Below are 26,749 nucleotides of genomic sequence, written 5' to 3'. Positions count from 1 at the left end.
GGGCTTGGAGTTACAGGAGACCTCTTGCCACACTGTAGAAGCGAGGCGTGTTGATGAGGTTTTCGAGGCTGCTTTCGAGCGCCCGGAGCGGCTTGGTTTTACACAAGGATTAAACCTGCACTGGGCCAACGCTCTCACTCCTTGTGCGGCACTGGCTGTCCGGGTCTACTCGGACGCCCGGAATGTCCTCTCGGGCATCATAGACTCTCACGACAACTTGAGGAAGCTTCAGGATGATTTTCTGAAAGCCCTGGTGTGGCTGCTTCTGCGGTATTGTGTTAGGAAGCATAAAGGATCTCTGTGGAGCTGTGATGAGGGGACTGGAATTGGAGGCAGAAAGTCCCAGTCCTCCCAGAGGGCACAGACTACAGGCAACCAGCTGCCTGATGCCATTGTGGTGGAGTCCAAAGTGTCTTCTCTCCGGTTCAGACAGGACAGCTCTAGCTTGACGTCTCTTGGTGACTGGTCAGATGAGGATGATCTATTTGGGCCTCAACCAGCCAGGCGGACAGTGGCCTTAGTGACGGCAGAGGCCCAGTCTGGACACACCGTGTTGCAGACGGGAGCCTCTCTTCCAGGCTCTGTAGAAATGGACAGTATTTTTGAGAATATGGCCATCTCTGCCCTGCAGCCTTTACAGCCTCTAGGAGTTGGTATCGGCATGCCAGCGGTCGATAAAGGTCACAACCCCGAGGTCTTCAAAGAGAGTCCCGGCTCTCTCCGCCAGCTCAACTTTAGTTGCCCCCAGTCAGAGGTGTTCAACCTCCCGACAGGATGGAGGACGGCGCCATTGCTGCCCAGCCGACTGCTGCAGCTAAGGCCTTTATTTCCGGAGGACTGGTTCAGGTTTGCCTTGAGCCAGTTGGGGCCCGTTGTGCAGAGCGAGACCTCTGAGGACATGACCAAAGCTTTGAAGGAAGACGAAACTTTGAGAGACCTCCACACTCAGGTGGCACTTTCGTGTCTGGTGTCGCTAGGCGCTGAGTCCGCCTTCACCAGTCCCAGTTACATCTACAGGCTCTACTGCGGCGACGTGCCATGGACAGAGGGACTGGAGTGGCTCTCCTCCAGTAAAGAACTGTATCAGCTCGCACTTAGGGCCTTCAGGTAAAAGTCACACCCGTGAATTATTTTCAAAGATTCAAAACATCAGTTATTTTTGTTCTGTTTAGGTTTAGCTTCAAGCTGCTGTTTGATCAAGCAAGCCTTGGGCCCATGGAGTCTCCTGAAGAGATGTTCAGTGCCTTGGAGGAATATGAGCGTGATTGGTACATAGGATTAGTGTCAGAGAAAGGTTGGCATGACAGTGTCCTTCAGGAGAAGCCATTCCTTTTCTCTTTAGGACACGACCTCTCTATGGTAAGCCCACATTTCCAATTTGACATCGAACATCAGGTCCATATTAATGAGTCTTCTGGTCCACAGGGTACCTACACAGGGCGAGTCCTTTCCTTGCAGGAGCAGCTGGTTCAGGTGGGTCGACTGAATGGTGAGGGGGTGCGAGGCCAGTGGGCAAACCTGTCCTGGGAGCTCTTGTATGCCACCAACGACGACGAGGAGCGTTACAGCATCCAAGCTCACCCTTTCATACTAAGGAACCTAACTGTACAGGCAGCAGACCCACCTCTGGGGTACCCCATTTACTCCTCTGCTCCCCTTCATTTCCCCTGCCTCTGACAGCACTTTTTACTTCACAACCACAAGATTTCATGTTTTTAGGAAATCTGAGACAAACTTAAGACAACAGGGATCATTTTGGTTGTTTTTTTAATCAATGGATTTATTTATCATGGTGCTTTAATTCAGTCCAACACAAGAAGCAAAACACAATCAAGTTGCAAGATTCACATTTTAAACGACACAAGAGGAAACATTCACATTCACAGCTTAGTTCATTGGCGCATTTTACTTTACTATAAACTTGCCGTTCTATGACTTTCACAGAATACCTGTTTTTAATTTTATGATTTTGCCTCTCCTTGTCTGCTAAAAAGGGACACAGAATACATTTATTTTGTTAAGATATTAAGGATGTGCCTTTGGTATGTATCGTTTTTAAGCATTTAGTGCTATTGTTTTGTTTACACCTCACATGTTTACAACTTTAAAAATAATACTTCAACAAATCTGTTGTACATATGGCTCATTTTTATATGTATACACTTATAATAAAATAGCTTGAAAGAAGATAGTTTGCTTTCCATTTCACCAAGCAGGCTATGAAAAATCTACTATTTAATTATATAAGAGAAATATGCTGATGATAGCCTACTTATCCACTATAGACTGGACTCTCACAATATTATGCTAGATCCACTCGATGTCCATTGCACCGGTCGCCCTGGGGGGGTCCCCACATCTGCGGTTCTCTCCAAGGTTTCTCATTGTCATCCCATTGGGTTGAGTTTTTTTCTTGCCCTGATGTGGGATCTGAGCCGAGGATGTCGTTGTGGCTTGTGCAGCCCTTTGAGACGCTAGTGGTTTAGGGCTATATAAGTAAAGATTGATTGATTGATTATGTACACCAAAGGTGAGACTATTCTATTGTCTCCCTAATGTGCAAGTACAAATTGGATGAAGTACATAATAGCAGTTTCCTGCTACAGGCAGGAGGGACAAACATTACTCATTAGCATTAAAGCTACGGACACAAACAGGACTTACTAAGAGTGCTATTAACATTCCAGCACTTCTAATACACTAATGTGGGATCTGTTTGAAATTGATGATTAATCCTCACAATTTTACAAGATAAGTCATCCTTTCATGAGGTCTTGGGCTTGACAAAGTATGCAGAGTCTGCATCCTGCAAAAAGAACAAAAATTAATACGATCACTGATTTTTCAAAAGCCAAAAAATTGCCATGACCGCAAAATGCTTTTTAACCCCCTGGGGATTACTTAATTTAGATAGAGTAGCTGAAGGACAAACACGTTAAGAGTGTATAAAACATGTTTGGATTCATATTTAATTTGTTAACCCTTTAAATGCCCATTTTATTTAAATATATATATATATATATTTTTTAAATTATTTTAAAAGATTTGTATAAAATTATTCATCATCCATAAATATACTAAAGGGCTGAGGTACTGGGGTAAAGATCAGGCCTAAATATGCCTAAGATTAGTCATTATTTTTGAAGCATTGTTTTCTTCTATGTTGTGTCAACTTACAAACTTTACAGCAGTGTAGTATAATGGGATCAAAAAAGTCCCCATTGAGTCTTGACTACTATTATGTTCACAATGTTTAACTGTACAGTTATTACACAATATAATCATGCATTTTTTAATGTCAGGGTTTCATTTCGGAGAAAAAGAGTACACTTTGAAACATTTACTGTTTGGAATTAGATGGGAGTGTGCTGCAATGTTGTGAATTGTTGAATAATAAGGCAGAGTTTATAGTCACAAACTTGATGAGTTTGTCTACAGACAGCATGTAATTAAAACGGCTACAGCATTAAAGTGTCCAATAAACATCCAAATAAGCAATGTCCAATTAGCGTCTAATAGCGGTCAACATAAAGTATGGTTACCCAGCTCGACTTTCTCCTCTCACCTACATTGAGTGCAGGTAAAAAGGCTCCTTTATAGTGACCGCCAGTAATGTCATGTGACACATACCTCCGCTAACCCTGGCTCCTACAAATATAATTATTTCAAATGCAAGCTTGTCTGACCGTGGCAAAAAAACAGTACACACACACACGCGTGGCAATAATTGAAGTCTGACAAGCGATCAACATGCAGAGAAACATGCAGCTGCAATTTGAAAATGTCGATGCAGCCTGCAGGTTCCAGCAAGCTGAAAGTGTTTATTCTGACCAAACAAACAAGTGTTTTTGCCAGATACAACACATTTGCATGCACAGATCACCAAATGTTCTGCTAAAGTTGCTGAAAGGGCTGATCCACCAGGTCAACTACACCCACCCACACACGCGTGTTATTTGCAGATCCACTCTCTTTTAAGGCCCTGTGAGAAACACTTGACCAAAATTGTCCCATTTAATTCCAAACAATATGACTAATTGTACTTTTTTTTTTCCTCAAATGAAACTGTAAAATTAGAAAATGCATGATTATACTGTGTAAAGACTGTACTTTAAAAATGTTTAAAAAAAATTGATAGACAACAGAGACTTTTTGTCCCCATGCAACTACCCTGCAATAAACTGTGGAATCTGACGACCCTACAAAAAATATAACAATGCATCAAAAAGAAAGTTATTACTAAACCTACGCACGCTATGTATATTTAGGCCCTGATTTTTACCCCAGCCCTTTAGCATGTACGATATGGATGATGACTCATTTGTGCAATTTTTTTCTAAATAAAAAAATCTGACACAAATGGATTAAATGGGCATACAAAGGGTTACAAACTAAAAAAATGTAAAACATTTTATTTTGCTATTGATATCTGAAAATATTAAAATGAAACATAAAAAACCCCTAAGAAAAATCCAAAGTTGGTTAAAAATAGATCAAAAATGTTCTTGAAAGGAAGTAAAAGTCCCCAATACACTACTCCTATATGTACTATTATAGCTTTGTTTGCCCAGCAGACACTGGTCAGTCAGTCAGCACTGGAGGAGGGCGTCGACGTCACCTTCTTTAACAGAATTAACAAGGCCAGTCAGTAGCAGCTGAGGTCCTTTAGGTGATGGCTTTGGATCGTGTTTGCCACGTTGAAGTAATTTGTCTTCATGCGAGGATGCAAGGTCAAGCGCACAGATTTGCAACAGCTCCACTGATCCTTTCACGTCGAAGCTTTACAACACACTGACTGACTGAGGCGTGTACACAACAAAACAGCTCTCGCTCCTCTTTGGTATTACCACAACAAGTTGTTACTTTTTGCTAGTGTGTACCTACCACTCCGGCTTTGAAATTCTGCACTCTCTTCTTGCTCAGGATGTTGGTCAGGAACCAGGCCAATGTGGGGGCGTACTGCCAAGCGTAGTAAAACGCCAGGAAGGGCTGCTGAGCAATCCACATTTCCTTCACACCGTTGGCAATTCCTGCCAGAATCAAAGAGGCACAGCGACTTGTGGGCATCTTGTGTGTCTGGTCGCCAGCTGCGGCCACAGGCTGAGGAAATGATAGTAGAATCAAACGTCAAGAAAAATTCAATTCATATGCTCTCAAACAGGTCACCTTGTGCAGCTCTTCTGTGAAAGCATTGTGTGCTATGAATGACTGCACAGGCCCTGGACACACTGTGCTGATGAGTAGGCGGGGGTGGTCATACAGCTCAGTCCGAAGGGAATTGAAAAAGCCCTGAGGAATAAGAGTTGCATAACAGGTACTCAACTGCATATTAATCATATTGGACTTATCAGGTTTGCTGTATTTGATTCAAACAGATCTCAGGCGTTCATTCCATACCCATCCATCCATCCATTTTCTACCGCTTGTCCCTTTTGGGGTCGCGGGGGGTGCTGGAGCCTATCTCAGCTGCATTCGGGCGGAAGGCGGGGTACACCCTGGACAAGCCATTTCAAGATAAACAAGTGTTGCATGGGTGCACACCTGAAGAGCATGCTTGCTGGCGGCGTATCCTGTAGCCAAGGGTGCCCCGGCGATGCCCAGCACGCTGCTGATGGTGACGACGGCGCCGATGCCGCGCTGTGTCATGTGAGGAAGCACCTGCTTGGTGAGGGAAATGGTACCCAGAAAGTTGAGCTCCATCAAGGCCTGGTACACGTCCACACTGGCCTCCAGGAACAAAGAGCGCTGGCTTCGCCCCCCGTTGTTTATCAGGATGTCAATCTGGAAGATCAGACGTGTTGACTTAGTAGCAGAAAACAAGTCTACCCTAATATTTTGTCATGGGAGCTTAACTGGTATGGTTTATTTGGCTCAGGTTTGCACAATTCATCATATGTGACATGAAGTAGGAAGAATCAGATCTTATTTTAATCCTATTAGTGATAATCCATTCGCACCGTAACTCACATATTGACGCCTACAATAATCATTTTGTCATTTGTTCACTTTCTGCGTAAAGAAGGAAAGAAAGGTGTTGCAGAGAATAAAATGCAGAGGGTAATTTCACCACACCTAGTGTGTGTGTGACTATCAGTGGTACTTAACTTAAAATATTATTTTAAAAAACAGCTTGTGCAATTTTAAGGAAAAGGAACATATACATATGATAAAATAAGTGGTGTGTTTTATAAAATATGAATACACCGTTTATAATGGAAAATGTAGCTTTAGCAACTTTTACACAAAAACCTAACTTTCCACTGAATGCTTATCCTACAGGCCAATTAGCTTATAGAGCTGTGACACAAGAAAAACAAAAACATATATTCAATGATGTTATTAGGGAAAAACATATTTCAAATAGATACAAACCCAAACATTAACATTTTGACTAACAAAACCTTGGTTCCGGGTGTAAGAAGGCAGTTTGATTTGCTGGACCGGAGGTGTCTCCAGCTGGTTTGGGGTGTTAAAAGTTATTTCAGATAAGATGTTGCGTTGCCATGGATGCACTGGTGGGTAAAAAGGTAGATTCTGTATTGCAGAGGTGGCAATACCCTACCGGTCGATCGCGAAAATATTTGGGGAAAAAAGGTATTAATATGGCCAACAGACCCGCCAACAGGCACACATTTTAACCCCTGAACACGCCCGCATGCCTCTGCCTCGCTCTCTTCAGCCTTACATCGCACCCCTCACACCCCAAGCATGGCCACACACTACACCCGCTCGTCTTGCAAAAGTGCGTTGCATGACATGCACAAACAACATCGAGCTGTAACAATGCAATAGGCAAACTCTTGCAGCAAATCAGACATTTTCTAGCATCCAACATCAAACAACTCTTACCTCAACCACCACCATCAATGCTAGCCTGCGACGAGCAGCTAACAAGCCAAATACTAGAGTCCGTGGACATTACTCCAAAGTACAGATTTTGTGTTGATTTATCATGCAAACAAAAATAAACCTTGACATGTGCAAAGGTAGTAATATATGATAAAACAAGGAGGCAGCTAAAGAAGGACTTCCCCTTTTATCCCCTCCTAATCACACAGAAAAGCCCGCCAGGTGAACAGTTGATTTTACTACTAGCAGTGCTGATGTAAGCTGACTCGCGTCCCATATGTGACCATAGGATGAACAAATATACTACAGTACTAAGACTATAGAGGCTATAAACAGTTAGCTTCTACAGCAGGGGTGCCCAAAGTGTGCCACAGGGGCCATCTGTGGCCTGTGACTCCTTTGTCATTGGCCCTAGGAACATTACAAAAACAAAAACACCAGCAAAAAATTGGGAAAACAGCAAGAAGCACAATGAGAAAACAAAATGTTGACATCAGCCAATAACACAAAGCTTTGTGTCCTTAAAAAAAAAAAAATAATAATAATACAAAAATAAAATATATATATACACACACACACACACACACACACACACACACACACACACACACACACACACACACACACAACAGTCGTGGTCAAAATTTTACATACACTTGTAAAGAACACAATGTCATGGCTGTCTTGAGTTTCCAATCATTTCTATAAGTGTTATTTTTTTGTGATTAGAGTGATTGGAGCATATACTTGTTTGTCAATAAAACACACATTAAGTTTGGTTCTTTTATGAATTTATTATAGGTGTACTGAAAATGTGACCAAATCTGCTGGGTCAAAAGTATACATACAGCAATGTTAATATTTGGTTACATGTCCCTTTGCAAGTTTCACTGCAATAAGGCGCTTTTGGTAGCCATCCACAAGCTTCTGGTTGAATTTGTGACCACTCCTCTTGACAACATTGATGCAGTTCAGCTAAATTTGTTGGTTTTCTGACATTGACTTGTTTCTTCAGCATTGTCCACACGTTTAAGTCAGGACTTTGGGAAGGCCATTCTAAAACCTTAATTCTAGCCTGATTTAGCCATTCCTTTACCACTTTTGATGTGTGTTTGAGGTCATTGTCCTGTTGGAACACCCAACTGCGCCCGAGACCAACCTCTGGGCTGATGATTTTAGGTTGTACTGAAGAATTTGGAGGTAATCCTCCTTTTTCATTGTCCCATTTACCATCTGTAATGTACCAGTTCTATTGGCAGCAAAACAGGCCCAGAGCATAATACTACCACCACCATGCTTGACGGTAGGATTGGTATTCCTGGGATTAAAGGCCTCACCTTTTCTCCTCCAAACATATTGCTGGGTATTGTGACCAAACAGCTCAATTTTTGTTTCATCTGACATCACATGGACAAAGATAAGACCTGGAGGAAACTTTGCACAGTGCAGTCATTTGTACCATGCCCGTTGCCGCTCAACCAAAGTACTGACAACACTTTTCTTTTCTTTAGAACAATTGTCTCGTTCTCATTAGCGTTAGCATTAGCCATGGTTTGCTCTGTGAGCCGCTAAATGAATAAGGGAATGGCGCACGCTACGGAAGCTCCTGTATCGATTTTTAATTTAAATTAAAAATCGATACAGGAGCTTCCGTAGTTATTGTACCTGTCCTATAATCAGGGAGGACTTCAACTTCCTAATTTCAGATGGTACTACACTATATGGCTGCACAGCTTCATACTACTTTTGGACAGCAGAACCTGCTGCTTGGGTTAGCATAGAACATGGTTGCCACAAATTGTATGTATGTATTCTTCAGACAGCAGAGCATTTAAGTACCACAAAAATGGAAAAACAAATCGCCTCAATATTAAAGCTAGTATCATTTATATCTGAAGTATGACACCAAAAAACTTACAAAGTTTGTGAGTAAATAGATATGATCAAAATAGTATCAATCTCACATCCATCCATCCATCCATTTTCTACCGCTTATTCCCTTCGGGGTCGCGGGGGGCGCTGGAGCCTATCTCAGCTACAATCGGGCGGAAGGCGGGGTACACCCTGGAAGGCGGGGTACACCCTGGACAAGTCGCCACCTCATCGCAGGGCCAACACAGATAGACAGACAACATTCACACTAGATATTCCCAAACCATTTTGAGAAATAATGAGCAAGCCACTCACGTGATCAATGACGTATAGGTAGGAACCACATATTTATTCTAGAGATATTATATTATCGGCTGATAAATGCTTTAAAATGTAATATCGGAAATTATCTGTATCGGTTTCAAAATTATCAGTTACAAAAAGTAGAATGTATGACTTTTTAAAACGCCGCTGTGTACACGGACGTAGGGAGAAGTACAGAGCACCAATAAACCTTAAAGGCACTGCCTTTGTGTGCCGGCCCAGTCACATAATATCTACGGCTTTTCACACACATAATTGAATGCAATCCATACTTGGTCAACAGCCATACAGGTCACACTGAGGGTGGACGTATAAACAACTTTAACACTGTTACAAATATGTGCCACACTGTGAACCCACACCAAACAAGAATGACAAACACATTTCGGGAAAACATCCGCACCGTAACACAACATAAACACAACAGAACAAATACCCAGAACACCTTGCAGCACTAACTCTTCCGGGACGCTACAATATACACCCCCCCAATACCCCCCTACCCCCACCTCAACCCCGCCCACCTCAAGCTCTCTCAGGAAAAGCATGTCCCAAATTCCAAGCTGCTGTTTTGAGGCATGTTAAAAAAAATAATGCACTTTGTGACTTCAATAATAAATATAGCAGTGCCATGTTGGCATTTTTTTCCATAACTTGAGTTGATTTATTTTGGAAAACCTTGTTACATTGTTTAATGCATCCAGCGGGGCATCACAACAAAATTAGGCATAATAATGTGTTAATTCCACGACTGTGTATATCGGTATCAGTTGATATCGGAATCTGTAATTCGGGACAGTATAGCTCGGTTGGTAGAGCGGCCGTGCCAGCAACTTGAGGGTTGCAGGTTCGATCCCCGCTTCCGCCATCCTAGTCACTGCCGTTGTGTCCTTGGGCAAGACACTTTACCCACCTGCTCCCAGTGACACCCACACTGGTTTAAATGTAACTTAGATATTGGGTTTCACGATGTAAAGCGCTTTGAGTCACTTGAGAAAATGCGCTATATAAATGTAATTCACTTCACTAATTAATCGGAATATCGGATATTGGCAAAAAAGCCATTATCGGACATCTCTAATTTATTCCCCACCAACAACTATGCAAATCATGCAGACTTTGTGAGAGCCAACAACAATTACTTTGGAAAAATTATGATGCAAGACCTTATATTTTTAATCTTGAATATAAGGAGGCTGAGCTACAAGTTTTAGAAGCTCTGCTAAACAAATCCAGCTTCAGGGAAACACTAAGCAACAAGTAGCAGTATTGCTAAGTGCTAAACAAGAAATACAAACTACAAACATAATAAAACGATCGCTTACTGTACAATGTCTGCTCTTACTTCGATGACAACTGATAGGATGTTTAATATATTCTCGTTTAGATGAAGAAATTATCATAATCCACACAAAGAGTTAGGAGGAAAAGTTGCTGCCTGCAGACACTGTCTTTGGTTGTCGTGTCTTTGTCTCCATCTCCGGGTATAAATTGAATGTCACAGATGAACAACTTCTAGATTCATGGCTAAATCCTCCTGTTATCCAGATGAGAGGCACGATTTATAACTAGAATTAATTTAGACAAGCTCAGACGCGACGCAGCAGGACACCTGCCGGTGTTCTGTCAATGTACAAATAGATGGAGTAGAAATTGAAAGAGTAAATAAACTAAATTTCTAGGTATAATGATTGATGATGAATTGAACTGGAAATCTCATGTAAAAAATATACAACATAAAGTAGCGAGAAACACATCAATAATGAATAAAGCAAAACATGTTCTAGACCAAAAATCACTTCATATTCTCTACTGCTCGCTAGTGTTACCATATCTGAGCTACTGTGTAGAAATATGGGGAAATAACTACAAAAATACACTTCATTCACTAACGGTGTTACAAAAAAGATCAGTTAGAATAATACATAATGTTGGATATAGAGAACATACAAACCCTTTATTTATTGAATCAAAAATACTGAAATTCCATGACATAGTGAATTTGCAAACAGCTAAAATTATGCACAAAGCAAACTATAACCTGCTACCCAAGAATATACAACAATTCTTCTCAAAAAAAGAGTAGAAATATAATCTTTGTAAAAGTGTTTACAAAGTACAAAGAAGAAGAACCATGACAAACATTCTCAATTTATTTCATCCATCCATTCATTCTTAAAGTAATCTTACTTATCTCATCATATGAAATATGACTTACTTCACCAATTATTATTATTAAATTATTACTATTATTTATTTATTTATTTTTTATTGTGATTACTTATGGAGTTTATGTGAATAAATTGTGAACAGGAAGTGAACAAAAAGTTTTAGCAACTGTTATGTAAAGAAAAGGGGTAGGATTAAATAAGCTCTGCTTCTTCCTACTCCTTTTCGAACATGTTGTGTGCTTGCATGTTCGAAATAAACTCAAACTCAATGTCTGCAACCCACTGCTAGTGAGCATGCACGCGCACACAAACGCAAATATTTGCCTCGAACGAAATACCCATTACCCAAAGCAACTGCCTCGTGTGCGTCGCGTACAAATAAGTAGCGATTTTAAATTAGGTTTCTTTCATTGTCACTGCCGAACAGCAAGCATGTAGACAAATACAGTGTGAGGAAGTTCACAGTGACGCAAACAAGGAGTAGCTTACATTTTTGTTTTAATCATCGTTTAGACTGGAACATAATTTCAGTGAAAACAAAGGTTGCATAATTTGCATCGCTGAACTACGACGAGTCGTGCCCGACTACCAAGCAGCACGTGTGTAAAACAAGATTTGACAGCAAACAACGTGGTAGCGTAGTTCAATCGACCCCATTGTCAAGCCGTTATACCCGTTATAGCTCCACTTCCTTGTGTTCTACGTAACATGTAATGGTGGTTCTTTGGTCCAAATTTTCATCGATTAAGTTTTAAAGACCGTCTCCACAGTACACGCCGTTGTGTGGGCAGTCCTATTTACGTGCCTTCACTTTTACAGAGTCTTCTCGCTGTCTTCTTTGTTGTTGTTTTTGCCGATTCCATATGGAGTCAACTGACTGATATAAGTTTGAACTATATAACACTTTGTATCAGAAATGGCAACAGCGGAGGACGCATGTGCCAACTAGTCTGCCCCACAACAGGATAAAGAAATTTAAGGAGCTTATTGATTACAGCAAGACTACAATAGCGGACTCTCGCAAAGCACTTTGGGTAGATTTATACTATTTATCAGGTGTATCCAAACTATGGCTAGCAGGCCAAGTGCGGCCCACCGACATCTTCAGTCTGGCCTGAAAGAGTTACAAGTTACAAAATACGAGTTAAATAAGAATTGTCGCCCGCAATGTCTCGAGTTTAAGTTTATTAACCTTGCAGTCTAATCTCTGCATACATGCCGCCATCTTGTGGATAACTTCACTAATTTTGGTCAATGACTATGAGTTTTATTTTGAAGTGCAATTAACGTAGCATCAATCTAAATGACCCAATCCAAACAACCTTTCCCGTTCAAGGTGCATATAAACTGTAAGCAACCAACACAGAAGGTCGACACACATGGTTTACATACAACCTGCTCACTGAACTTTGTGGACATGTTTAAATGTTTAAGCACTAGAAGTGTGGAAAATAAGATTTCTAGATCGCAATTCGGACACGGACAATTTTAGAATCGATTAGTAAACGTCAATGATCTATAATCGATTTATTTATTGAAATAAAGTAATGCAGACAGAAAACGTTGCTGACTGCAGCAAGATCCGACGAGCTCCTTTATTATCGGGAACTTATGTTCCAGTTTTGCACACATTTTCATTAATATAATAAATGTGGGAATTAGTTTAACGGTTTCTTATTCCAAATGAATTGTTTTTTGTAAAGTTGCAAGTGATAAACGCATATTTAGTGAAACGAAAAATGTAAAACAACATCAATATACATGAATTAAAGATGCATCAATAACCAATTTGAAATCGAATCGTAGCTCCTGAATCGGAATCGAATCGTGAGGAGCCCAAAAATTCCTACCTCTACTAAGCACCATACACAATTTAAAATTACACCCATATTAATCAACTTCAAAGCATGACGGGTAATATGCAAAACACTCTCTCTATCCACACTTTGCCATGCTTGGCACATTTGACTTGCTTCATATTTCTAAATGATTAAAAACTTTAAGGAGATTGTCACAGAAGTAAACAATGTAGGAGTCGAACTTTCACATATTCTTAATAATTAATGTTTAATCGTTTATACTTCATATTGCAGTGTCGTCAGGGTCTGATGTGGGTGCGGGTTGTTAGCAACAGTTAAAGTTATGTGTTGTTGTTCAGTCTGTTAGCTATAGATTGCTTTATTTAATGCAAACTGAAGTGTGTCTGATCATTTCCTGATAAAACTGTAAATCCTGCATTCTTTTTGTGAAAATGATTGTTGTTACATCACAATCAAAGCTCTGCTGTTGTTAAGTGTGTATTTGTGCGTGCGTGTCTATGTGTGCGCACAAGCATCCATATGACAGCGTATTAGCGATTTTACACACACACACACACACACACACACAAAGAAGTGAGCATGTGGTGTGTTGATTAATGTTTATATTCTACATTACCGAAAAGCCTTAGCGCTGGAACAGGAACCAGAAGTAGCTGAAATATGCGGGTGGACAATTGTGCTATTTGATCAATAAAGAGTAGATAGATTGTTACATGTTGCTGTTCCTGCTTTGTTTACGCAAGAAACAAACACACGTTTTGATAAGACAGTTGACGCACGCATTTGAGAGCCGCTCAGAAAACATTTGTTTGGCAAAAATTGACGCTGATTAGCCAAAAGATGCAGGGAATTTACAGGCATTGGACAAAGTTATGGGGGGTGCTTAATTTGTCGAGATTGGTTAAATTTGGATCAGTTGGTGCGATCAAGACATCGCAAAATGTGATCCATTAAATCATTTTGCTTCGAGTCCATCAATTTGGTTACGAAGTGATGTCTTATCATTCTTCAATTCCTCATTCCTTGTTAAATAATTTCATGTTGCTATGCAGTCGGACACTTTAAATGTGAGTGAATGGTTATTTGTGATTAACTGACATCGAGTATATAGGGTCAACAACCAAAGTCAACTAAATCTTGATTCTTGAAAAGACTATTTCAGTTACCGTATATTGATGAGTCCTACGGAAACATTCATCATTGTGTACAACTTTTGAGGTTTCAGCAAGTGTGCTTATCTTATGAAAAATAAATGATGCTACAGTATTACACACCCATCCAAAGTGTTGAATTACAGCTTTGGTTTTTGCTTCATGGGTAGTCCTCTCCAACAAATCCAGAGGAAGAACAAGAATATCCTCATCCCTGAGGTTGGAACACTCTGAAAATATACCAAAAAAAGGTTCAAATAAATAACAAAAAAATGTATGAAATCCAACGTAACTAAAAACCCCGTTTCCATATGAGTTGGGAAATTGTGTTAGATGTAAATATAAACAGAATACAATGATTTGCAAATCCTTTTCAACCCATATGCAATTGAATGCACTACAAAAACAAGATATTTGAAGATCAAACTCATAAACTTAATTTTTTTTTTGGAAATAATAGTTAACTTAGAATTTCATGGCTGCAACACGTGCCAAAGTACTTGGGAAAGGGCATGTTCACCACTGTGTTACATGGCCTTTCCTTTTAACAACACTCAGTAGAACTGAGGAGACACATTTTTTAAGCTTCTCAGGTGGAATTATTTCCCATTCTTGCTTGATGTACAGCCTAAGTTGTTCAACAGTCCGGGGGTCTCCGTTGTGGTATTTTAGGCTTCATAATGCACCACACATTTTCAATGGGAGACAGGTCTGGACTACAGGCAGGCCAGTCTAGTACCCGCACTCTTTTACTATGAAGCCACGTTGATGTAACACGCGGCTTGGCATTGTCTTGCTGAAATAAGCAGGGGCGTCCATGGTAACGTTGCTTGGATGGCAACATATGTTGCTCCAAAACCTGTATGTACCTTTCAGCATTAATGGCGCCTTCACAGATGTGTAAGTTACCCATGTCTTGGGCACTAATACACCCCCATACCATTACAGATGCTGGCTTTTCAACTTTGCACCTATAACAATCCGGATGGTTCTTTTCCTCTTTGGTCCGGAGGACACGACGTCCACAGTTTCCAAAAACAATTTGAAATGTGGACTCGTCAGACCACAGAACACTTTTCCACTTTGTATCAGTCCATCTTAGATGAGCACAGGCCCAGCGAAGCCGACGGCGTTTCTGGGTGTTGTTGATAAACAGTTTTCGCCTTGCATAGGAGAGTTTTAACTTGCACTTACAGATGTAGCGACCAACTGTAGTTACTGACAGTGGGTTTCTGAAGTGTTCCTGTGCCCATGTGGTGATATCCTTTACACACTGATGTCGCTTGTTGATGCAGTACAGCCTAAGGGATCGAAGGTCACGGGCTTAGCTGCTTACGTGCAGTGATTTCTCCAGATTCTCTGAACCCTTTGATGATATTACGGACCGTAGATGGTGAAATCCCTAAATTCCTTGCAATAGCTGGTTGAGAAAGGTTTTTCTTAAACTGTTCAACAATTTGCTCACACATTTGTTGACAAAGTGGTGACCCTCGCCCCATCCTTGTTTGTGAATGACTGAGCATTTCATGGAATCTACTTTTATACCCAATCATGGCACCCACCTGTTCCCAATTTGCCTGTTCACCTGTGGGATGTTCCAAATCAATCAATCAATTTTTATTTTTTTAACCCTAAATCACAAGTGTCTCAAAGGGCTGCACAAGCCACAACGACATCCTCGGTACAGAGCCCACATACGGGCAAGGAAAAACTCACCCCAGTGGGACGTCGATGTGAATGACTATGAGAAACCTTGGAGAGGACCGCATATGTGGGTAACCCCCCCCTCTAGAGGAGACCGAAAGCAATGGATGTCGAGTGGGTCTGACATAATATTGTGAAAGTCCAGTCCACAGTGGATCCAACACATCAGCGAGAGTCCAGTCCATAGTGGGGCCAGCAGGAAACCGTCCCGAGCGGAGACGGGTCAGCAGTGCAGAGATGTCCCCAACCGATGCACAGGCGAGCGGTCCACCCCGGGTCCCGACTCTGGACAGCCAGCACTTCATCCATGGCCACCGGACCTGTGCAACTCCCCCTCCCCAAGGGAGAGGAGAGCAGAGGAGAGAAGAAAAGAAACGGCAGATCAACTGGTCTAAAAATGGGGTCTATTTAAAGGCTAGAGTATACAAATGAGTTTGAAGATGGGACTTAAATGCTTCTACTGAGGTAGCGTCTCTAACTGTTACCGGAAGGGCATTCCATAGTACTGGAGCCCGAATAGAAAACGCTCTATAGCCCGCAGACTTTTTTTGGGCTCTGGGAATCACTAATAAGCCGGAGTTCTTTGAACGCAGATTTCTTGCCGGGACATATGGTACAATACAATCAGCAAGATAGGCTGGAGCTAGACCGAGTAGTATTTTATACATAAGTAGTAAAACTTTAAAGTCACATCTTAAGTGCACAGGAAGTCAGTGCAGGTGAGCCAGTATAGGCGTACTATGATCAAACGTTCTTGTTCTTGTCAAAAGTCTAGCAGCCGCATTTTGTACCAACTGTTATCTTTTAATGCTAGACATAGGGAGACTCGAAAATAATACGTTACAGTAATCGAGACGAGACGTAACGAACGCATGAATAATGATCTCAGCGTCGCTAGTGGACAAAATGGAACGAATTTTAGCAATATTACGGAGATAAAAGAAGGCCGTTTTAGTAACACTCTTAATGTGTGACTCAAACGAGAGAGTTGGGTCGAAGATAATACCCAGATTCTTTACAGAGTCGCCTTGTGTAATTGTTTGGTTGTCAAATGTTAAGGTGGTATTATAAAATAGATGTCGGTGTCTAGCAGGACCGATAATCAGCATTTCCGTTTTCTTAGCGTTGAGTTGCAAAAAGTTAGCGGACATACATTGTTTAATTTCATTAAGACACGCCTCCAGCTGACTACAATCCGGCGTGTTGGTCAGCTTTAGGGGCATGTAGAGTTGGGTGTTATCAGCATAACAGTGAAAGCTAACACCGTATTTGCGTATGATGTCACCTAGCGGCAGCATGTAAATACTAAAGAGTGCAGGGCCAAGAACCGAACCCTGGGGAACTACGCACGTTACCTTGACATAGTCCGAGGTCACATTGTTATGGTAGACGCACTGCATCCTGTCAGTAAGATAAGAGTTAAACCAAGACAAGGCCAAGTCTGACATACCAACACGTGTTTTGATACGCTCTAATAAAATATTGTGATCGACGGTACCGAAAGCGGCGCTAGGATCAAGAAGCAGCAACATAGATGACGCATCGGAATCCATCGTTAGCAATAGATCATTAGTCATTTTTGCGAGGGCTGTCTCCGTAGAGCAGGGGTCACCAACCTTTTCGAAACCAAGAGCTACTTCTTGGGTACTGATTAATGCGAAGGGCTACCAGTTTGATACACACTTAAATAAATTGCCAGAAATAGCCAATTTGCTCAATTTACCTTTAACTCTATGTTATTATTAATAATTAATATTTATCTTTGTGGAAACACTGATCCTCTTAATGATTTCTCCCAAGAAATATATATAGAAACAGATAAATATCAATATGCAACACTTTATTTTTATATTTTTTATTTTTATATATAGTGCACATTTTTCAAATTGAACATTTTCAAATGATGACTTCTAAGACAGTCTTGTGAAATCACAATATCCCATTTTAACTAGCTAGCCACTAACATTTTTAAACAAATCATGAATTATTTTGCACCATGTTTGTACAAATAATAACTCATGTAAAATACAAAAGTCAACTCTCAAATTTTTAAATAAATCATGTCACACTTTGAACTGGACACCAAATATGTTATCTGTTTCTTTGTCAGTTAGTGAAGACCAAGTCTTTAGAATATTTTCTTGGATTTTTTAATTTTTTTAAAAGTTTTGTCACTCTTAGAATTAAAAATGTCGAGCAAAGCGAGACCAGCTTGCTAGTAAATAAATAACATTTTAAAAATAGAGGCAGCTCACTGGTAAGTGCTTGTCAAGTGTTTTGCTTTTTTCACTGTGCTTATCCCACACTTGAAGGGATGTACCAATGCTGAACGTGGCTTCTGGATTTCACTCAAAAGACCAGACCGTAGTTACTTTTTGCCTTTTATTTTCCTTTAGTTTGCAACAGTTTTTCCAACGAAGAAACAGCTTCTTTTTTCTTCTTTAGTCTTTTTAGCAGTCTTTAGCAGTGTTAGTAGACTTTAGTAGACTTTAGTTACTTTAGCTGTCTTTAGTAGCCTTTAGCTTCTTTAGTAGGTGAAAAACCTTTACGGACAAAACACCACAGGATTAACATGCTGTAAAAAATCAATCAATTATCAATCCCATAATTTACATTTATTAATTAGGCTATCAAACACTTAACAATTAAACAAGTGCAAGAAAATGGATTAATATTTTCCCTTTAAGTTAATTCAGATTTTATATAAATTGTCTCAACATAAATGCACCAAGATACATATAAAATACATTTAACACCAGAAACACAATAGATAAATGCAGCAGAAAACCCAATATGCAAATACATAAATACCTAACAAATTAACCACCTATTTTAGATACATATTTAAAATCCATATCCAATATAAATATATTATTAATTTAGCAGTAAAACACTCAATCTTAAACGCTGTCTACTGGTAGAAAAATACCCCTTTTCTATGCCCTCACTAGCAGCCAATGATCCAACACAGTTAAATCCAACACTTTAAGTTGAGTGACTTCACCCTCCTGATGAAGCAAACTGTTCCAACATTTATCAAACTAAGCAAAGAATCACAACACTTCCTTACTAAACAACAGTTACACAAAACACCGTGTGTATTTAGCCTCCAGACTAAGCACGCTACATGCACACAACTCCCCCGCAGCCCCCCCATCTCACCAGCGCAACAGGTGCGCCACACCCACAAAGAGAAATAAAGTGCAATCTTACCGGCTGTCCGTTCAGCTTTTGGTTTTGGTACACTTTTGGCACAACTCTGTGTTATCTGTAATGAACCAAACCTTTCTCCACTCTGCGCTGGCGTCTTTTGTACTCCTTGATTTGACACAGCTGTCTAATTACCGGGCTCGTGCACCAGCACCCGAGACGGGAGCGCGCCACGTTATACCTGCGGAGAACGTAAACTGATAATAATGCCAAATTATATACATTTCCTGGGGTTGCCTAGGTGAATAGGGATGTGGATGTGCTCTAAAATAAAATATAATTTTATTAAGTGGGGTTTGGCTGGTTGCCAAGCAGCCGCAGTTACGCGCTCGCGCATCAGCTGACGAGACAGCTGTTCGCCGCTACAGTGCTGCTATTTGAGCTATTTTTAGAACAGGCCAGAGGGTGACTCATCTGGTCCTTACGGGCTACCTGGTGCCCGCGGGCACCGCGTTGGTGACCCCTGCCGTATAGTGATTTGCCCTGAAACCGGATTGAAAGGGTTCACAGAGATTGTTCGACACTAAGTGTTCATTTAGCTGCTGTGCAACAATTTTTTCGAGAATTTTCGAAATAAACAGAAGGTGGGAGACCGGTCGGTAGTTTACCATGAGGTCAGGATCGAGGTTAGGTCTTTTGAGCAGAGGATGAATAACCGCTTTTTTGAATGCTAGGGGAACAGTGCTGGTGGAAAGTGATAAGTTTATAATATTTAACACTGATGGACCTAATAATACAAACAGTTCCTTGATAAGTTTCCCAGGAAGTGGGTCAAGTAAACATGTTGTTTGTTTTATTCCACTTACACGCCGTAATAATTCCTCTAATGTTATTTCATCAAAAATAGAGACTATTTTGGAGGGCGGTATACGTTGTATATACAGTCGTAATTGTGTTAATAGAACCCAGTTGTAGCTGGGATGCGTTGTCTTTAATCTCCTTTCTAATGAGTTCAATTTTCTTATTAAAGAAATTCATAAAGTCATCTGCTGAGTGGGTGGAGCTACTGGGAGGAGTCCCTTGTTGGGTTAGCGATGCTACTGTACTAAACAGAAATTTAGGATCGTTTTTGTTGAGGCGGATGAGATAAATAAATGATAAATGGGATATACTTGTATGGCGCTTTTCTACCTTCAAGGTACTCAAAGCGCGTTGACAATATTTCCACATTCACACACACATTCACACACTGATGGCGGGAGCTGCCATCAGGAGCAAGGGTGAAGTGTCTTGCCCAAGGACACAACGGACATGACTAGGATGGTAGAAGGTGGGGATTGAACCGGCCACTCTACCAACTTCGCCACGCCGTCCCTGAGATGTGAGTAATATTTAGCTTTAGCTAAGGTAAGCATGCGTTTATAAGTTATTAAACAATCACTCCATGCTTGATGGAAAACCTCAAGTTTAGTCGCGTGCCATTTGCGTTCCAGCTTTCTACATGATAATTTATGAGCTCTAATTTCTAAATAAGTGTTTGATGAGCATTCCTCAACTTTTTAGAACCAGCCTCACTCAAGGCAGATATACGTGGAGACATAACCAGGTCCTCAGATGTCTAGCTGACAAACTTGAGTGCAGGAGGATATCCATCAACGCCCAACCCATCAACAACCAGGATGTGTGCCGACACCTACCAGCGTTTGTTCGGGAAGGGGAAAAGCTGAAGACAAGACCTTCAAATCCTGATCTAAGCCCATTGAATGCAGCCAGGGACTGGCAGATGCGAGTCGACTTAGATCAGAGGCTAATTTTCCCCCCGGCGATCGCAACGACCACCCTGCGTCCAGACCTCGTCCTATGGTCTGAAACCTGCCATATTGTCTATATCATTGAACTGACAGTTCCGTGGGAGGATGCCATCGAAGAAGCGTATGAACGCAAGAAGCTGCGGTACTCCAACCTTGCAGCTGAGGCACAGGACAGAGGCTGGAGGGTAAGGGTGCGCCCAGTGGAGGTGGGCTGTAGGGGCTTTGTAGCTAGCACAACAGCAAAGCTCTTTAGGGAGGTTGGAGTCAGGGGGCAGGCTCACAGACAGGCCATTAAAGAGCTGGCCAACACAGCAGAGAGGACGAGCCATTGGTTGTGGTTGAGGAGGAGTGACACCAGCTGGGCTGCTAAGGCTAACACCTAATGGGACACACACACCCAGGGATTTGATCACCCTGGGGTGGGCCCTTCCTCAGCAGAGGGTGTCTTGTGGTAAGCCGGGCCGAAACACCCCGTGACGCTGGGGCACACAACTGAAGATGTGTCCCAATGGTGGAAAAGCCTCCCAGCAGTGTCACCTAGCCTCACTTAGGTATGCGGTCAGGTGCAAGCCTGGCTCAGGGAGGAGGACGCCCCTGCCATGCAGAGTCCCCAGGGATTGTACCAACTAGTCCTTTCAACAAATTAAATTATGAGCTCTAATTTCTAAATAAGTGTTTGATGAGCATTCCTCAACTTTATCAGTATTTATTGCCACCTTTCCCAACTTCTTTGTCACATGTTGATGGCATCAAATTCTAAAGTTAATGATTATTTGCAAAAAAAAAAAGTTTATCAGTTTGAACATCAAATATGTTGTCTTAGTAGCATATTCAACTGAATATGGGTTGAAAATGATTAGCAAATCATTGTATTCTGTTTTCATTTACATCTAACACAATTTCCCAACTCATATGGAAACGGGGTTTGTACTAAGCTCCAGGCAAACCTTGTGGCCCATCACAAGTAACAGAGGAATCTGACATTAGCAAGTACAAGACATTTTTGTTAAAGTTAAAGTTAAAGTACCAATGATTGTCACACACTAGGTGTTGTGAAATTTGTCCTCTGCATTTGACCCATCCCCTTGATCACCCCCTGGGAGGTGAGGGGAGCAGTGGGCAGCAGCGTAGCCGCGCCCGGGAATCATTTTTGGTGATTTAACCCCCAATTCCAACCCTTGATGCTGAGTGCCAAGCAGGGAGGTAATGGGTCCCATTTTTATAGTCTTTGGTAAGACCCGGCCGGGGTTTGAACTCAACCTACCGATCTCAGGGCGGACACTCTAACCACTAGGCCACTGAGTAGGTTGCATGCTGTACTGTAAATGTCTTACCCAAGCATTGACGCTTCACCCGCTTCAGCTCATCCTCTCGACGTGCAGACAGAACCAAGCGAGAGCCACATCGAGCCAGCTGGTAGGCTAGTTCTTCTCCAATTCCACTGGATGCTCCTGTCACCCACGCCACCTGACCTTTCAACTTGGCTTCTAATGATGGGCGCAAACACACACAAGAGTTATCACCAAATTTCATGCATCTCCTTTAAATGTAAATACTGTACTGCCTTTTCTAGAAGACGGTAGTATTTACTGTACGACTGTCTTTACTAGAAGATTGTATTAATTACTGTGCTAAACTAAAAGTTTGTATCTGTTGGCTAATATACCATACACACACATTTAGATGAAAGTGTGCTTTTTTCAACATTGAGCAACACTGCATAAAAGTGCGAATACAAAAGCATGAAACGATAGTGTTTTATTTAACCTGGTATACTCACCTGGTTTGCGGCCGAGTAGACTTGCCCATAGTAGAGAAAAATCAGCATCCGCGAAGAAGAAGAGTACAAAATGAACGACGACATAAAGTATTATAAAGTAGTACAGCGCGTATAAAATCAAAACATACATGGTTACAAAATTAGGAGAATAAATGCAGAAAGGGACAAGCGGTAGAAAATGGATGGAAGTAGTATGTGCCTGCCAGTTACTTTGGAGCTGTTACCATTCACGCTCCCAAAACAAAACTGTCTGTTAAACCAGGAAGAAGAACAAATGTCACTTCCGGTCCAGGACTTTCACTTTAAAAGTCGTTAGGATAAAGTTGCCGAAATACAACTGTAAATAACACTTATATAGCAATAATGATATTTTACTGTTACTGTTGTTGAATTGTATGTATATATGGTTTTCCTTTTTAGGGATTTTCTGAAGTATTTTATTTAGTGAACTAAATTAACGGTAGTATCAGTATTAATATGATATTAATGGTTTGAGCTGTAGCTTGCAGTGGTGTATCATACATTATGTTATACAAATACATTTTCATTATATATGTGAGTGTGAATGCTTGTCTGTCTATCTGTGTTGGCCCCGCAATGAGGTGGCGACTTGTCCAGGGTCTATCCTGCCTTCCGCCCGAATGCACCTGGGATAGGTTCCAGCCCACCGCAACTTGGAGAACGACAAGCAATAGAACATTTTTCTATTCACTCTATTCTATGTATAATCTATTCCTACGAACCTATGCAATTTATAACCTACAGTACTCTATTTAGATCCTATTCTCTCTAAATGATTATGTACGTACATGCTATTGTTTTTGTGCTCATTGGGCTAAATCTGGAACCTCTGCTACTACATTTTGTGCCATCCCTAGTTATTCTCATGTGTACTGCAAACAGCACCTTTAATGCAATTACTGTTATCTCTCCCCCAACCACTCAACTCCTCTGTTGTCTCTCTTTTTTTGGGGCGGCGTGGCGAAGTTGGTAGAGTGGCCGTGCCAGCAATCAGAGGGTTGCTGGTAACTGGGGTTCAATCCCCACCTTCTACCATCCTAGTCACGTCCGTTGTGTCCTTGGGCAAGACACTTCACACTTGATGGGTGCTGGTAGCGCCTTGCATGGCAGCTCCCTCCATCAGTGTGTGTGTGAATGGGTGAATGTGGAAATACTGTCAAAGCGCTTTGAGTACCTTGAAGGTAGAAAAGCGCTATACAAGTATAACCCATTTATCATTTATCTGCTCTCTAGCTGCCCTTACCCTCTCTATCTCTGTCTCTACATCTTAACCCTGGCTAGTAGAGATAGATGGCCACTCCATGTTTTTTGGCAACACATAGTGGCCACAATCATTTCAAAAAGTTAAGCTCATGACGCAGTAAATTGAATGATGCAGACACCTTTGTTATCGAATATTTTCCAATACGCCTTGGAGACTTTGTATCTGTAAGTAATATGCAACTATGAATATTTGAAGCTTGTTTATATTGACAAATGTGGTGACAGTGGTGTTTTAGATGATATAGTTCAATAAAAGATACTCATGATGTATTTCTAGCTTGTTGGCTAGTTTGTGCTTAACTGTTGTGTAGCTGTTAGCTCCTAGTAGCCTATAGCTTTGTCCTGGGCATGACGTTAAAGTGCATCCGGCAGTGGAGGCTCCTCTATGGGGTCTTGGGGCACTAGGAGGTTAACCCCTTTACTACTGTTACCCCAGGTGGTCCTTGGCAAAGGCCTAGTACCTGACTGCCCCCTAGCCAGGGATACGGTGAAGACCTCAACGGCGGAGCAGGTGGAAGACGGTAGATTTAAGAACTACCACAACGGCTGCGATGGTGGAAGAAGGCTGCAGCAGAAAAGGGTCCCTAGTCGTCTTGGACTCCATGCCACTGGACCCTGACCCGATTCTGTCAAGGATCGTGTGGTGACTGTCTGTGCACCAGTCTCCCCACGTAAAACAAAGTCATAAAGGGATACACCCCTACCAGGAGGATCATCATACTCGTTCGAGTGACCGCCGATGATGATGATGATAGCTTTGCATATTTACCTTTTGTAAAAAACTTCATTACAATGCAAACAAAATATTAACCTACACAAGTAAACACCCTGCAGGACTGCTTGTATTGGAACGTTTACAGCAGAGATTTTAAATGCAGTCAGATATAATCCGATACCTGTTACTTTTATTGACATCAGACCGATATCAGGTATCCATATCGGATTGGAACACTCAGAGTTTTGATGAAACGTATAAAACTGTTGCTTAAAATCCTCATAAACTTTTTTTAGTCCTATTATGAATGATGTTTTTCTTCTCAGTTACACACATGCACTTCTGCATTTTGATGCATTTGTTGCATCAACCTATCATTCTATCTCAAATAATTGTAATCGCACTATGTCATTGTGTCCACCATAGAGGACATTGGGGGGGGGGGGAAATGTTTCAGTGTCTTAAAAATAACTATGTGACAAAAACAACAGTTGAGTACACTGAAAACCTATAAACACAATTTCTCCTTTTGGAAACACATTGACTGATTGACTGATGATGATAGTATATATTTGTACCATGAATTGACTATGTGGACCCCGACTTAAACAAGCGAAAAACGTATTCGGGTGTTACCATTTAGTGCAGTGGTTCTTAACCTGGGTTCGATCGAACCCTAGGGGTTCGTGAGTCAGCCTCAGGGGTTCGGCAGAGCCTCCACTGCGGAGGTCAAGACACACCAGACTCATCGTGTAAATAAAAACTTCTCCCTGTCTGCGTATCATGGATACCCCCAAACAATGTTCCCTCTAATTTCCCATATGTGTGAGCAAACGCAAAAACTCCTTGAGCATTCGGTGGAGCACATGTGAGCGACGTCAGACGTGCACATGCACACGTGGTCACACTTGCAGCACACCTGTCCCAAACCTGACTAAATAACAAGTTCAATGTTTTATTATTGTAATCAAATGACAGTAGTAATTTCCATGAGATTATTTTCTAATATAAGTGTTTTGGCCCACTTACAATGACTATAACATATTGTTTTTCATGAGATGTGTACTAGTATATATGTCTGGGTGGGGGTCCTACTTTTGGAAATAATGTGTACCCCTTTCAGATATCGCATTTAGTTCCCACCAAAACATTCACATGTCGCACAATGAGATGTAAACATGGGATCATGTGTACATTCCTGTAACTTTATGTTTGTAAAATATATCTTTATTAGTATTTCTTTAATATAATAACATCATTTTATGATTACGGTTCGGGTTCGGTGAATGCGCATATGAAACTGGTGGGGTTCTGTACCTCCAACAAGGTTAAGAACCACTGATTTAGTGGTCAATTGTACGGAATATGTACTGAACTGTGCAATCTACTAATAAAAGTTTCAATCAATCAAAAGACTGTATAAATGTAATGACAAATGGCAGGTATGTGTAGTGTTTTACCTTTAAATAAGGCTGTGAAATGTTTGTCCCTTGTAGAGGACAAAAATGCATTGCTGGGTCTATCTGTACTGCGCAACACCGTTTACTCACTATAAATATTTGCTCTGCATACAGTGCACATAATAGAACATACATAGCATTGCATTATTGTGTCCAATTGCGTGTTAGTCTCACGATGTGTCGTTTTAGTGCAATGCAGTAATATTTGATACATACTGAGTGGCACCATAAATCCTCAGCGATGATGTCATGTTTTCGAAGGCAACCTGCAACATCCGGGTCTTCTCGCAGCGCTTCTGCTCACCAACAGCTAACGGTGGCTAGCAAGCTGTCAAGTGGAGAGGCTGGGACAGACGTTTCAGCTTCCCCCTGACTTGGCTTTATAAATCCCCACGAAAAGAAAACAACGCTAAATATACCCGCGATTACCTGCTGAGATAATGTAACGCATCAAGGTCGTATCCAAAAGAGGAACCTCCGCACTTGCACCATTTATATATGCACTGGGTCTTGTGTGACGATTGCTCTTTGCTAGTTGGCTAACACTTACCCGAAGCTAATAGCCCAGCAAAGCCCCACTTTCCTCGGTGTAAGTGACCCATCCCGGTAACCTCACGCTTTTGTCACTGTTGCGGTCAACCACAATTTTCGACATTCG

At 41.3% G+C, this 26,749-nt stretch overlaps 3 protein-coding genes across 9 annotated transcripts in view; 2 read left to right on the top strand and 1 right to left on the bottom strand.

The window, feature by feature from the left end:
* The window catches only part of pcnx4 (pecanex 4), a 19,718-nt gene extending 17,512 nt beyond the window's left edge, over positions 1-2,206 (top strand). For all 4 annotated transcript variants that reach the window (XM_062042167.1, XM_062042166.1, XM_062042165.1 and 1 more), the window contains 3 exons: positions 2-1,107; positions 1,173-1,359; positions 1,426-2,206. In XM_062042167.1, coding sequence (XP_061898151.1) covers positions 2-1,107; positions 1,173-1,359; positions 1,426-1,677 — 1,545 coding nt within the window. In that variant the 3' untranslated portion in view covers positions 1,678-2,206. The remainder of the gene's footprint in view (position 1; positions 1,108-1,172; positions 1,360-1,425) is intronic.
* Positions 1,762-26,523, bottom strand: dhrs7 (dehydrogenase/reductase (SDR family) member 7). Of its 3 annotated transcripts, XM_062042171.1 has the most exons (8): positions 26,308-26,357; positions 22,633-22,652; positions 22,187-22,339; positions 14,311-14,417; positions 5,542-5,781; positions 5,167-5,289; positions 4,885-5,100; positions 1,762-2,806 (listed from the first exon to the last, which is right to left on the bottom strand). In XM_062042171.1, the coding sequence occupies exons 1-8, from the start codon at positions 26,340-26,342 to the stop codon at positions 2,765-2,767; spliced, it is 936 nt and encodes a 311-aa protein (XP_061898155.1). In that variant the 5' UTR covers positions 26,343-26,357; the 3' UTR covers positions 1,762-2,764. The 3 variants fall into 3 exon arrangements, with proteins under 3 accessions (XP_061898155.1, XP_061898156.1, XP_061898154.1); XM_062042172.1 differs by lacking the exon at positions 22,633-22,652 and having other exon boundaries at positions 26,308-26,523; XM_062042170.1 differs by lacking the exon at positions 26,308-26,357 and having other exon boundaries at positions 22,633-23,032.
* Positions 26,350-26,749, top strand: part of ppm1aa (protein phosphatase, Mg2+/Mn2+ dependent, 1Aa) — a 52,952-nt gene continuing 52,552 nt past the window's right edge. Inside the window, exon 1 of one of the 2 annotated variants that reach the window (XM_062042168.1) lies at positions 26,350-26,749. The gene's annotated coding sequence lies outside the window, so the exon portion shown is untranslated. The other variant, XM_062042169.1, reaches the window with a different exon arrangement.

Source organism: Entelurus aequoreus, linkage group LG03 (assembly GCF_033978785.1).
Source record: "Entelurus aequoreus isolate RoL-2023_Sb linkage group LG03, RoL_Eaeq_v1.1, whole genome shotgun sequence".
NCBI classification, from domain to species: Eukaryota; Metazoa; Chordata; class Actinopteri; order Syngnathiformes; family Syngnathidae; genus Entelurus; species Entelurus aequoreus.
The sequence above is the reverse complement of the archived record's forward strand: the minus strand, read 5'-3'. Positions and strand labels throughout refer to the sequence as shown.